General features: G+C 43.6%; 1 protein-coding gene and 1 pseudogene across 4 annotated transcripts; one reads left to right on the top strand and one right to left on the bottom strand.

Moving 5' to 3' along the window:
- The first annotated feature begins 29 nt into the window (after positions 1–29).
- Glt8d1 (glycosyltransferase 8 domain containing 1) lies at positions 30–13,001 on the top strand. 4 transcript variants are annotated; one of them, XM_048355869.1, is made up of 10 exons: positions 30–336; positions 2,848–2,901; positions 2,986–3,084; positions 8,907–9,120; positions 11,168–11,285; positions 11,477–11,561; positions 11,635–11,747; positions 11,982–12,148; positions 12,241–12,350; positions 12,489–13,001. In XM_048355869.1, the coding sequence occupies exons 2-10, from the start codon at positions 2,886–2,888 to the stop codon at positions 12,677–12,679; spliced, it is 1,113 nt and encodes a 370-aa protein (XP_048211826.1). In that variant the 5' UTR covers positions 30–336; positions 2,848–2,885; the 3' UTR covers positions 12,680–13,001. The 4 variants fall into 4 exon arrangements, with proteins under 4 accessions (XP_048211826.1, XP_048211827.1, XP_048211825.1 ...); XM_048355870.1 differs by lacking the exon at positions 2,986–3,084; XM_048355868.1 differs by lacking the exon at positions 30–336 and having other exon boundaries at positions 617–2,901.
- LOC125358604 lies at positions 7,448–8,242 on the bottom strand (annotated as a pseudogene).
- Positions 13,002–13,032: the final 31 nt, after the last annotated feature.

The following is a 13,032-nucleotide window of genomic DNA, read 5'->3' on the forward strand; positions in this document are numbered from 1 at the left end:
CGAGCTTCCGCGGCCTAACGGCTGTCAGCGCACGCCACGTCTCCATGGCGACGGCGTTTTCTCCGCAAGGACCCCGGCGGCGAGGCTGCCCCACGGCGCCTGCTGGGCACCTCGCGCTCGCTGCCAAAGCCACGCTGTCGGGCTGGGGCTTGTGATTGTGGCACTGGGTGGCTGCCGCGGAAGTCTTGGGCGAGCAAACGAGCGAGCCCGGCCTATAGTGCAGTGGACGCGGGCGGCATTGCGGAGGGCTGGGGCCTGGGACCTGCGACGCGGGCGCTGAGCTGGCGGGGCGGGCCGGGGCGCGGGCCGAGGCGGCGGCTCCTCCTCTTAGGGAAGGTAAGGGCGGCCGTGGCGAGGGTCTGAGGGGGCTGGCTTGTCGGACCTGGCCTTTAGCCTGTGTGTCTGAGCCTGGTGGGACCCTCACAGAGTCATGCTACCTCCCCATCCCCCTTAAGCGTAGTAGGGACCCTCGTGGTTCTTAGAATTAGTGAAAATATCCGAGCGGTATCCTTGCAAGAAAAGGCTCGGCCGCACCTCACGCCGCTTGGCGAAAGCTGAGTCCCAAGCTTGGTCACAACCCCAGGCTGGCTCTCCCAACGGAGACTAGTCACCGTCTCTCCGCGCGGGGAAGCCTCTGCCTGCCAGTTCTCCTGGCATCTAGTGTCAGCCAGTGAATCCGGCTGTGACCAAGAGGCTAGGCTCTTGCCTAGAATACTCCGTGTATGAAAGGAGACGGCCACTTCCACTTCCAGAAATCTACCACAGCTGGATTAGGAGACCTGGTGCTCCGAGAGATGCACCTCCACTTGGGGGATGGGGTCAAGTAGGATTTGAAGTAAAGTGGTTGCCATTCCTCATGCCTCCAGTAACATGCCGACCTTTTTGTTGCTTTTTTGGTCTGAGGAGCCGGTGCAGGGAAGGGCTTGGGTTTATGCTGTCTCCTTCCTTGTTTCCTAAGTATTGCTTGGTGTGTTTCAAGTTTCTCTGTTGTACATACAAGTAGGCTTATTCCAGCCCACTTCAAGTGCATTTCATAGGATGTCAGTTGCTGTAGAGAACTATGGTGTTTGAACTATAAAATTAAGGGGAAAGGAGAGTGTTGGAGATGTGCATATGCTAGTCCTGGGCCTTGAACTTAGGGCCTGGGCTTTGTTCCTGAGTTTTTTGCTCAAGGCCAGCTCTCTACCATTTGAGCCACACCTCCACTAAAACTTTCTGGTAGTTAATTGGAGATGAGTCTCATAGATTTTCCTGTCCATGCTGGCTTCAAAGTACACCTCAGATCTCAGCCTCCTGAGTAGCTAGGATTACAGGTGTGAGCCCCTGGAGCCTAGTTGGCAGATTCCTCTTGAAAGTGAGTGCATGCTCCACTGTAGAAAAGTGTTTTAAGTGCAAGTGGTTTCTACCATGCCAATGTACTTAAATGCTAGAATTGAGTGTAGGGATGGGGGTGGTTCCTTCTAACTGGAATTGCACAAAATTCACATGCCTCTATGCATATATGTGCCTGTAAGTAATTGTTAGTAAAAGTGAACCAGCTGGTTACTGGTCCTTTTACTAGTAACTAGCTGGTATTTATTGGAGTGAGACTGTTCTATCCAGTCTTGGTGGAGGTTGTCTAAAAGCAGGTAGATGTTAGAATTTTATCTAAGTTACTCCAATAGCCAGCTTCTGTAGGTAAGACAGCTCACAATGAGAGACACATAGGGTTATATAATGTGTACACATTATAGATAACATTTATTGTTATACTTGATACGTATTTCTCTGGAAAGAAATGTTTTAAATTGTTAGGCATCTGAATTACTTTGCTTCATGTGCACAACCCACTCACCCATACCTTCCAGGCACCTCTGGCAAGAGTATGAACTTAGGGTCTCCTACTTGCTAGATAGGGGTTCAACCACTAAGCCACATGCCCTCAGCCCTTTGGCTTTAGTTTTCAAAGAGTCTTGCATTTATGTCCCACCTGGCCTGGCCTGAGAATCCTATTTATGATTTCTGCATATCTAGGATGACAGGCATGATAATACCACTGTGGCTTACTGGACACACTTTTTAAAAAAATGTTTTTAAGACACTTTCTTGCTATATAGCCTAGGTTGGCCTAGAACTCCGTGATCCTTCTGTTTTCATCTCCTGAGTGGTGGGATTACAGGTGTGCACCATCACACCTGTCTAGACACAACCTTCTTATAGGATGGGCAATTAACAGAGAAGAAGGTCAGAAAAGGTTCCATTTAATTAAAACAGTTTTCAATTTTTTGAAAGTAACACACCTTCAGGTTACTTTGTCATAGACATCTCTGTCTTTTGTCCTGGAACTGGGGTCTGAACTTAGGGACACTGTCCCTTAAATTATTTTTTGTTGTTGTTGTTTGGTTTTTTGCACAGGCTAGAGCCCTACCACTTGAGCCACAGCTCCACTTCAGTTTTTTGTGGTTAATTGGAGATAAAAGTCTCACAGACTTTCCTGCCTGGTGTAGCTTTGAACCTCAATCCTTAAATCACAGCCTTGTAAGTACTGTGAATGACCGGGACCAGGCCCATGTCTAACATGAAGTGAATCAGAAGTAAAAATGTTTTCTGAAGTGAGAACTCCAGGCTCTTCCCTTGATAGCATTTCTTTTGCCTTCCATTTAGTTTCATATCATGTATAAGGCTAAAGCTGTCTATTTCCTCAAGTCATTTAGAAGTATTTTCTTAGGAGTATCATAAAATTTTCAGACCCCCAAATTGGATTCTTGAAAAGTTACTAGGCTCTTTCAAGTTTCTGGAAGAATATGTGCTTTGTTTCTACATGAATAAGTGTGTAGGTATTTTGATGGCCATTCTTTTGTTTTACAGAATTAATAACTAATATTTATATAAGACAGAAGAAAAAGATGTCATTCCGTAAAGGTATGTAAATTCTCTCTCTCTATGTTGTTTTTATATTAATCAAAGGCAAAGAGATGTAATGCAGGTTTTTTGCATCTGTTTCAGTAAACATCGTCATCTTGATCTTGGCTGTTGTTCTCTTCTTACTGGTTTTGCATCATAACTTCCTCAGCCTGAGCAGTCTGCTAAGGAATGAGGTTTCAGGTACAGGAACCTTATTAATGCCTTGCAATCTGTTGAGAACTTGGGGTTCCTTGTATCCCACATATTAACATACATCTCTTGCTACGTTAAAAGAAAGCTTGCTTCTAGACCTTAGAAGAGCTACAGAAGACTCAGAGGCATGGTTAACTAAGGGTTTGAGCTGATACAATATTCCTTTCCACCAAATCAAGAGCATTAAAGAACTTGCTCACATTTCAGCAGGCTGTGCTTCAGAAGATGGGCACAGAGCCTGGGCAGGAAAGTCTTTGAGACTCTTATCTTCAATTAACCACCAGAAAACCTGAAGCAGTGCTGTAGCTCAAAAGTGGTAGAGCACTAGCCTTGAGCAAAAGCTCAGGGACGCAGGTCCTGAGTTCAAACCCTACAGCCAACAACAACAATTTAAAAAAAAAAGATGTGTTGGGGGACTGGGAATGTGGCCTAATGGTAGAGTGCTTGCCTAGCATACATGAAGCCCTGGGTTCAATTCCTCAGCACCACATATACAGAAAAAGCCAGAAGTGGTGCTGTGCCTTAAGTGGTAGAGTGCTAGCCTGAGTAAAAAGAAGCCAGGGAGCTGCTCAGGCCCTGAGTCCAAGCCCCAGGATAGGCAAAAAAAAAAAAAAAGATGTGCAGGGACAAGTGTCTGTGTCTGTTATTTGATACCTGCTCTGTCACTACAGTGTCTATCTACTTTCCTTGAGCTGCAACTTTCCTTTAACTTGAGAAATCACATCAGGAGGACAGTAATACTACAGAAATCATAAAGGCTTGTCAGCTGTTTAAATTATTTATTGTATAATTATACTGCAAGTTGTTTTAGTTGTTCATACTGCTCCACCTTAGTACTAAGAAATGTTTGAGGCTTCTGGGTATTTGTTAAAAAAAAATTTTTTTTTTTGCCAGTCTTGTGACTTGAACTCAGCACCTGGGCAACTGTCCCTGAGCTTCTCTTTGCTCAAGGCTAAGCACTCTACCACTTGAGCCATAGTGCCACTTCTGGCCTTTTCTGTTTATGTGGTACTGAGGAATGGAACCCAGGGCTTTATGCATGCTAGGCAAGCACTCTACCACTAAGCCTCATTCTCAGCCTCAAAATCATTTTTGAAGCCAAACATGGTGGAACATGCTTGTAACTCAGCACTCAGGAAGCTGAGGCAGGAGGAAATCCCAGCCTGGGTTACACAGGAATACCTTGTCTCAAATAAAGTAATCAACAAAAACCTCAAAAGAGTATTTTTTTTTAATTTTTTTTTGGCCAGTCCTGGGCCTTGGACTCAGGGCCTGAGTACTGTCCCTGGCTTCTTCCCGCTCAAGGCTAGCACTCTGCCACTTGAGCCACAGCGCCACTTCTGGCCGTTTTTCTGTATATGTGGTGCTGGGAATCGAATCGTACCGAGGGCCTCGTGTATCCGAGGCAGGCACTCTTGCCACTAGGCTATATCCCCAGCCCAAAAGAGTATTTTTTAAATTGCTAATTACCATGGTTGACCAGAACAAGAAAAGAATAGTAACTTTCCCCTAACATTCTTCTAGTGCTGATAGCATGCTTGTTTTGCTTTGTTTTTGATGTTGGGGATTGGATTCCAAGGTCTTATTTATATTAAGCATGTGCTATACCATTGAGCTACAGCCTCAGCCCTGATAGCTTGTTTTATAATTGTGTATGTATAGTAAAATATATAGGTATTAAAAAAATACATGCTTCTGAGCTGGGAATGTGGCTTGATGGTAGTGTGCTTGCCTAGCATGCATGAAGCCCTGGGTTCCATTCATCAGTACCACATAAACAGAAAAAGCCAAAAGTGGTGCTGTAGCTTAAGTGGTAGAGTGCTTAGCCTTAAGCAAAAGAAGCTCAGGGACAGTGCCCAGGCCCCGAGTTCAAGCCCCAGTGCCAGGCTAGATTTACCTCCCCTGGTGCGGGGATGCTAAGCTTACTCCCTTATCAGTGCTCCCCTTTTCACCCTCTCCCCCGGCACCTGACCAGCAGGTGGCCAAGGTGGAGCGAGGGACATGGGCTAGCCTAAGGTGCACGTGGCCGAACAAGGTCCCCTTTTCCTCCCTCCTTACCCACCAAGGAAGCTAGGCGCAGACGGATCTCAGAGACACTTCGGAGAGCAATCCAATTTAATCGGGAGGGACTCACAATAATATAGTAGTGATGACAAGGATTGAGCATGAGCTGGCGATAGGCTGGTGAGCTTGTCCATCCAAGAGCAGTTCCCAAGGACCTCCCTCATGGGCTAACATCACTTCCCATAGTACTGCCCTCTGGGCAAAGCGCGTGAAAAGGGGAGCACGTGTGCTCACTGGCGCAAGGTGGGGGATGGTCTCAAAGCTACCCCTTCTGGTTCCAGACCCAGAAGGAGATAGGTGTGGCTCACTTCCACACTGCCCCAGGGCTGGGGGAAGGGCGGCGTCTTGGGAGCGCTCTCCTCGCCCTTCCCCCCTTAAGGCCAAGATGAATCCCCAACACCCCAGGACTAGCAAAAAAGATTTTTTTTAAATAACTTTTTAGGGCTGGGGATATGGCCTAGTGGCAAGAGTGCTTGCCTCGTATACATGAGGCCCTGGGTTCAATTCCCCAGCCCCACATATAGAGAAAATGGCCAGAAGGGGCGCTGTGGCTCAAGTGGCAGAATGCTAGCCTTGAGCAAAAAGAAGCCAGGGACAGTGCTCAGGCCCTGAGTTCAAGCCCCAGGACTGGCCAAAAAACAAAACAAAAACTTTTTTAAAAAGCATGCTTCTGGTGGTAGTAGTTAAGTGTTCAAGCTTTATAGGGTACTTTGTTCACTGCTTTATTTCCCTTGCCTAAGAATGATGGCTAACATATTGGTTATATTCAATAATCATTGAGTGAATGACTTAGTTGACTCAAGATAACCGCTGTAAAAATTTTGGGCTCAGGGCTGGGGATATGGCCTAGTGGCAGGAGTGCTTGCCTCCTATACATGAGGCTCTGGGTTCAATTCCCCAGCACCACATATACAGAAAATGGCCAGAAGGGGTGCTGTGGCTCAAGTGACAGAGTGCTAGCCTTGAGCAAAAAGAAGCCAGGGACAGTGCTCAGGCCCTGAGTCCAAGCCCCAGGACTGGCAAAAAAAAAAAAAAAAAAAAAAAAAAAATTGGGCTCAGCCAGTGCCAGTAGCTCACACCTATAATTCTAGCTACTCAGGAGGCTGAGATCTGAGGATCGTGGTTCAAAGCCAGCCCTGGCAGGAAAGTCCATGAAAGTCTTATCTCCAATTAACCACCAGAAAACCGGAAGTGGTGTTGTGGTTCAAGTGGTAAAAGTGCTAAACCTAAGCTGAGGAGCGAGTTCAAGCCCCACAACTGAAAAAAAAAAATCAGCTTGGTACCTCCAGTCTTTTTTTTATTTTTAATTACTTATTTATTGTCAAAGTGGTGTACAGAGGGGTTACAGTTTTATGTGTAAGGCAGTGGGTACATTTTTTGTACAATTTGTTACGTCCTCCCCCTCCCAGTCGTTTATGTACATATTTTTTCTGTATAGTTGAGACTATACTAAATTGTACATTTGACATGTTTTTCCATATGATTTTGCATAAGCACATCACCATGATAGCAAAATATGTGATTTTAGTACTATAAGATCTCATGTCCAACAGTGCCCATACTTTCTGTTAATATATATTTGGTTATGTATTATACATAATATATAATATGTAATGATGTGGTATATGATATTTTACATATATGTAACTCCCTACCACATAATGAAGGATACACAATATGTATTTCAGTACATCTAATACACATTTCTTCTTGTGAGACTCATTAAAAAGTCCGAGAATCATTATACCAAAAGAAAGAACGAAGGTTAAACTGGTGGTAGTGGCATATGCCTATAATCCTATGTACTCAGGTTGAGATCCAAGGATCAGTTTGAAGCCAGCCTGGGCAGGAAAATTCCACGATCCACTTATCTTCAATTAAGTACCAAAAGTGGACCTTTGGCTCAAGTGGTAGAGCACTAGTCTTGAGCAAAAATGCTTAGGGACAGTGCCCAGTACATGTACTTTGTCAAAATGTGGTTTGAACTTAGGGCAACTTAGTACTAGGCAAGCACTCTCCCACTTGATACTACTCATCCTCCCCCCGCCCCCAGCCCTTTTTCCTTTACCTTTGCTTAGGGCTCGCTTTAGACAGCTATTCATGCATAGCTGTGATGTAGGTATGTATCACCACTCCTGGATTGTTTTGAGATAAAGTCTTGCTGTTTATTTTTTGCCCATCTCTGCATCCTTTGTCTAGGATTACATATATGCACTATCACACCTGGCCTTGCTCTCTTTTCTAATCCAGAAACTCCCATTAAATTAATTTGATGTCTACTTAGGTGTTTTTTATCAAAACCATGAGCATTTTATAAAATATGAAAGAAATCAAGCGAGTACTAGCTGAAACAAGGGGATCGAGATTGAGACCAGTGGGCTACAAAGCAAGAGGAGAGAGAGGGAGAAGGGAGGCTAATAGCTAGTGAAAATATGGGGGGAATTCTATGCAAACATACAACCGACGCCATCATATTGTCCAGCAAAGCAATCTTCCAAAATGTCATATCCACAAGAGGGTGTTTGGCAAAACTGTCCGCACAGAGCTGTCAGATCTGCTTTAGAGGAGCAGGGATATTGGCAGATGCCTGCTCCAGGTAGGCCAGCGAGCCCTGGGGGATGTCAGCTGCCTTTTTGTGCTGCAGGTTAATGTCCTCCAGCACCTGCTGCCAATGCCTCAGCTTCGCCAGGTGCTTCTGGACCAGTGTATCTTTCCACTGCAGTTCATTCCTCAGCTCTGAGACATCCTCTTTGATAATTTGCTCTGGTTTCTGGACAGACAACTGCAATCTTTTTTGTAAGAAAAAACATTCGGTCTGTCTTGCAGACCGAAACTTTTGGATACACTGATCAACACCAGTTCGAATTTCTTCCTTATCAGTTCCATTAACATAGTCCTGACTCACAAGAGAGGCAAAGCAATCCTCAAATGATGACTCCAACTCATCCACCAGCGTAGTGTTAGAACTTCACGGAGCTCCCGGCGCTGCCTGAAGAAGCGAGGCCTGGCCCTGGAAGCCGGGCGGGGGTGGCGGGGGTCAGGGTGGCTGCCCCGAGAACATCCCTCCCAGTGGCGCCACCATATCTGGAACATCTACTTAGGTTTGAAAAAAATTATTTCTAGGTTTACAAATATAGCAAGCCCTCTACCACTCAAGCCATACCATTAGCCCTTTTAATGTTTTGTTTTGTCCTTAAGTATTAAGGTGAATGATTAGGTCAAAGGCCATGTACCCTTTATGATTCTTCATACAAATTGCCACAGTACATTTTAGAAAGGTTCTGCTAACTTTTCTAGTGGTGTATCAAAGTATTACATGCCTTAAAAAAAAATCCTTCCACTTTTCCAAAAGCTTGGCTACAAACAAAAACACAATTTGAGGTTGGGCTATATGCTAAGATTTAACAAGTTAAATTGTTACCATAATCTTGACCATTCTTTGCATGTCTTGGACTCTATCAAAAGCTCATGAGAAGTGGGTGCCCAGTGGCTTATGCGTTTTACTATAGCTACTCACGAGTTTGAATTTTTGTGGGTCAAGGTTCAAGGTCAGCCAGGCAGAAAAGCTCACTGTACTCCTGTCTAAAATAAGCCCTGCAAAAAGTACAGAGGTGTGGCGTGGCTCAAAGAGTAGTGCACCAGCTATCTAGTGCTAGTCCTTAAGATCAAAACCTAGTACTGCAAAAACACAAAACGCATGATATTGTATTTGTATCCCAGTGCCTTCCTTTGTATGCTCTTTTCAGATTCAGGAATTCTGGGGCTCCAGCCTATTGCCTTTGTCCCAAATGCTCCTAGACATCTAGTAGACAGGAGAGGAGAGGAGATTCCTGTGGTCATTGCAGCATCTGAGGACAGGCTTGGCGGGGCCATTGCAGCCATAAACAGCATTCAGTTCAACACTCACTCCAACGTGATTTTCTACATTGTTACCCTCAACAGCACAGCAGACCATCTGCGGTGAGCTCTCATTGCATAATGATTCAGCTTCTAATTGATGCTCTAGAGTAGGCCAGCTGCCAATTCATGAACTGTCTTAAAGGAATACGCACGTGTATATAATTGAGACTATGCCATATATAAGATGCATGTGACTTATTTTTCCACATGACTGTATAAGCATTCTATGACAGCAGAAATAAACAGCCAAGTACTGAATACCTATTCATATTATTTACTCAGTTGCTGTTTCAGCAGTAAGACTGATGGTGTCAAGCTAATGTGGTAAGATTGTGAGCAAATACTGATCTGTCCTAAGGGATTAGCCCATTTCTTCCTCTATAATTACGGAGTAAAAATGCCCAACTCAGAGGTTGTAGCAAGTGAAAAGGAAATCATATAGAAAACATAAAATACTTAGCTGCTGGGCAAGATGGCTTAAGCCTGTAATTCTAGCTTGCCACTTGGGAGGCAGAGGTCAGGGGACTGCAGTTCAAGGCCAGCTGAGGCAAAATGGCTGAGCATGGTGTGTGCACCAGCTTATAGGGGATGCACAATAGCTGGGATTGGTGGTGACTGCCTGTCATCCCAGCAACATGGGGAAATCACAAGTAGGACTAGCCTAGGCTGGCCTGGAGCCTACCTAGAAAATGTTACTTAAATGGTAGAGTGCCAGCTGTGTGCAAAAAAAAACAGGCTAGAGTACTCATGGCTTTGGTACTGGCACGAAAAGGGAAAAAAAAAAACCAAAAAAACAAAAGGAGACTAGAGGTGTGTGTATGAACATGGTAGAATGTCTTGTATAGCAAATGTAAGGCTGTTTAATGCCCAGTACTAAAAACACACCTAGCAAATGGTAATTGCTTATGAGTCTAACATTGTAGTTAATGCAAAACACAATGTGATGGACTCTCATCTGTCAAAATAAGACAAAGTTTATTGGAAGAAAGAGCTTAACATTTATCCACATTATTAAACATTGACTAGCCTGTGGCTGCCTCCATGGCTCATACCGTGACTTTTTTATTTGGGAAACTCAGAAGCTATCATAGAAATGACAGTCTTCCCCAAAATGCTTATTTGAAATAGACGAGAAGAAATGTATTTACTTCTTTGGGTCTCTGACAGTGCTTCAGACTACAGTGGATCATGAATTTAAACGTAGGGTTGTCATGGTTAATTTAGTCATGTAGACTGCTTGCTAGCTTATTGGTATGTCAGTACCGTTGTAATTTGGGGGCAAGTACTGAGTTTGAACTCAGGACCTTGTACTTAGTAGGCAGACACTCTTGCTGAACCACAACTCTATAGCTTTTTTTTCTTGGCATTGGTTATTTTTTATAGGGTCTTGCTCTTTTTTAACTCTGGCACACATCTGGACTACAATTTGTTGGTTTTGGTGCTGGTCCTAGAGCTTGAATTCAGGGCCTAGGCCCTGTCCCTAAGCTTTTTTGCTCAAGGCTAGCACTTGAGCCAGGATCACCCTGGAACATAATTTTCCTAGTTACACTTTGTAGATGCTTGAATCAGTCCCACACCATTATGCCAGCTATTTTTTGTTGGGGGTGGTGGTGGTGGTTGGAGAACTGGTACTTCACCACTACCAGTTCTTTGACTTGCTCTCTTTCCCAGGGTATTTGGAAGGTTAAGAATCGAATGTCTGCCCAGGCATAGTAGTGTAGATTTATAATTTCAACCACTTAGTAGGTGGAGGCAGGTGGCTTGAAATCCTTTATATATATGTAGCCTGGAAAGTGAGGCAACCTATTCCCCTCAAATTCTGAGTTGTCCATGTGTTGGTGGGATAGTCTCAATTCCAGTTTTCTACCAGAACTTTAGTGTTAAGATTTACTAGCTTGGAACTCCAGTGGCACAATCGGTTAGCACGCCGTACTTATAAGACTAGCCTTAGTTTAGAGAAGACTCTGGCAGGAAGACCCACATTTCAGATGAGAAACCAAGGAACATGGTAACATCTGGTTACTAGTGAATTTTACATTATTGTATGGTATATAAGGCTATGGCTTGGAAATATATTTAAAGCTGAAATGTAGCCCTTTTTCATCAGGTCTTGGCTCAACAGTGCTTCCCTGAGAAACATAAAGTACAAAATTGTGAATTTTGACACTAAACTTCTGGAAGGGAAAGTAAAGGAGGATCCTGACCAGGGGGAATCCATGAAACCAGTGAGTTCTATGCATCTGTTTATATCTGGGAACATTTGTTGTAGGATATTGTGGGTATAGTACAAGTCCTGGGACTAAATCTATGTGGTGCTAAGAGTCCTTTATTTTCTTCAAGGTCTCAGGCAATCTTAGCTTCTATGTACAAAAAAGCATAGCCACTGGATCCTGTTAATGCTTTTCTCCTTTTTTAGTTAAACTTTGCAAGATTCTACTTGCCAATCCTGGTACCCAGTGCAAAGAAGGCCATATACATGGATGATGATGTGATTGTGCAAGGTATTAGAGATGGGAGGAATAGGGAATCTCAGGGGACTTGGGAATGTCTGTCTGAAAACCTTACCCATTTCAGGTGATATTCTTGCCCTGTACAATACTCCGCTGAAGCCAGGACATGCTGCTGCATTTTCAGATGATTGTGATTCAACTTCCACTAAAGTTCTCATCCGTGGAGCAGGGAACCAGGTATAAAAATTTAATGTGAGAAGAGTGGCAAATTCAGGGAACTCACTTCTGATACATCAAGTCCATTTTCTGTTGTTTTCATTTGTGAACATGATAACCTGATTCTCCTTGAACATCTGGTTAAGAAGCCAGTCCAAACTTTGTAGTTTCCAATGTCACTTTATTTGTTAGTAACCAAGAAGTTAATAGTTTAACCAGCTAGAAAACTATTTTTGTTCCTGTTTGTGTTTTTAGTACAATTACATTGGCTATCTTGACTATAGAAAGGAAAGAATTCGTAAGCTTTCCATGAAAGCCAGCACATGTTCCTTTAATCCTGGAGTTTTTGTTGCAAACCTGACAGAATGGAAGAGACAGAATATAACTAGCCAGCTGGAAAAATGGATGAAGCTCAATGTAGAGTAAGTATGTAACTAGAATTCTAGAATTCTCAAACTCTAGTTTCAACTTGGTCAGTATTGTTTCACTAACATTTGTTGTCTGTTCCACCAAGAGAGGGACTCTACAGAACACTGGCTGGCAGCATTACAACACCTCCTCTGCTTATTGTATTTTATCAACAGCATTCCACAATTGACCCCATGTGGAATGTCCGCCATCTGGGTAAGTCCAAGTAAAACCAGGAATTAGTATGTAAAAACAGGCCCATCTTGAGATAAAAAATAGGCAGTTAATTCTTAATTTTCTGCCTGGCTGCCTTCTGACTGGAACAATCACATTGCTCTTTCTCTCAATTGTAAGGTTCCAGTGCTGGAAAACGGTATTCACCCCAGTTTGTAAAGGCTGCCAAGTTACTCCATTGGAATGGACACTTTAAGCCATGGGGAAGAACTGCTTCATATATTGACATATGGGAAAAATGGTATATTCCAGATCCAACAGGCAAATTCAGCCTGATCCGAAGACATACAGAGATGTCAAATATAAAGTAAAATAGAATTTAAACTATAACCATTTCTCAGGAAATCCTGTTGGATCCATATGTAGGAATTAACAGATGCCAGACTTCTACGCCTATTTGTAGCAATCCAAAAATGAAATGTTCAGTTCAGTAAAGGTATCAAATTGCCCTGTTTGGCAAAGATTGTCTCCAGCTGCCTCACCAAGTGTTTGCTCACCACAGTGCTCATTGACCAGAAGAATGGACTAAGGCTGGTAACTAAGTACAGCTAGTTCAAAACTGCTGCTTGGTTTTAATTTTGTAACCTGTGTCCTCATCTGTAAATAAATCCTACATTTTTTTCCCCCAATAGACTTCTTTGCTTCCAGGAGACTTGTCTCCTGT

The sequence above is a fragment of the Perognathus longimembris genome, chromosome 10 (assembly GCF_023159225.1).
Source record: "Perognathus longimembris pacificus isolate PPM17 chromosome 10, ASM2315922v1, whole genome shotgun sequence".
NCBI lineage: Eukaryota > Metazoa > Chordata > Mammalia > Rodentia > Heteromyidae > Perognathus > Perognathus longimembris.

Coding starts and splice junctions, on each gene's coding strand:
- Glt8d1 (XM_048355869.1), top strand. Junction 9,121..11,167: donor AGCACAGCAGACCATCTGCG/GTGAGCTCTCAT, acceptor CTTTTTCATCAG/GTCTTGGCTCAACAGTGCTT. Junction 11,748..11,981: donor TCCGTGGAGCAGGGAACCAG/GTATAAAAATTT, acceptor TTGTGTTTTTAG/TACAATTACATTGGCTATCT.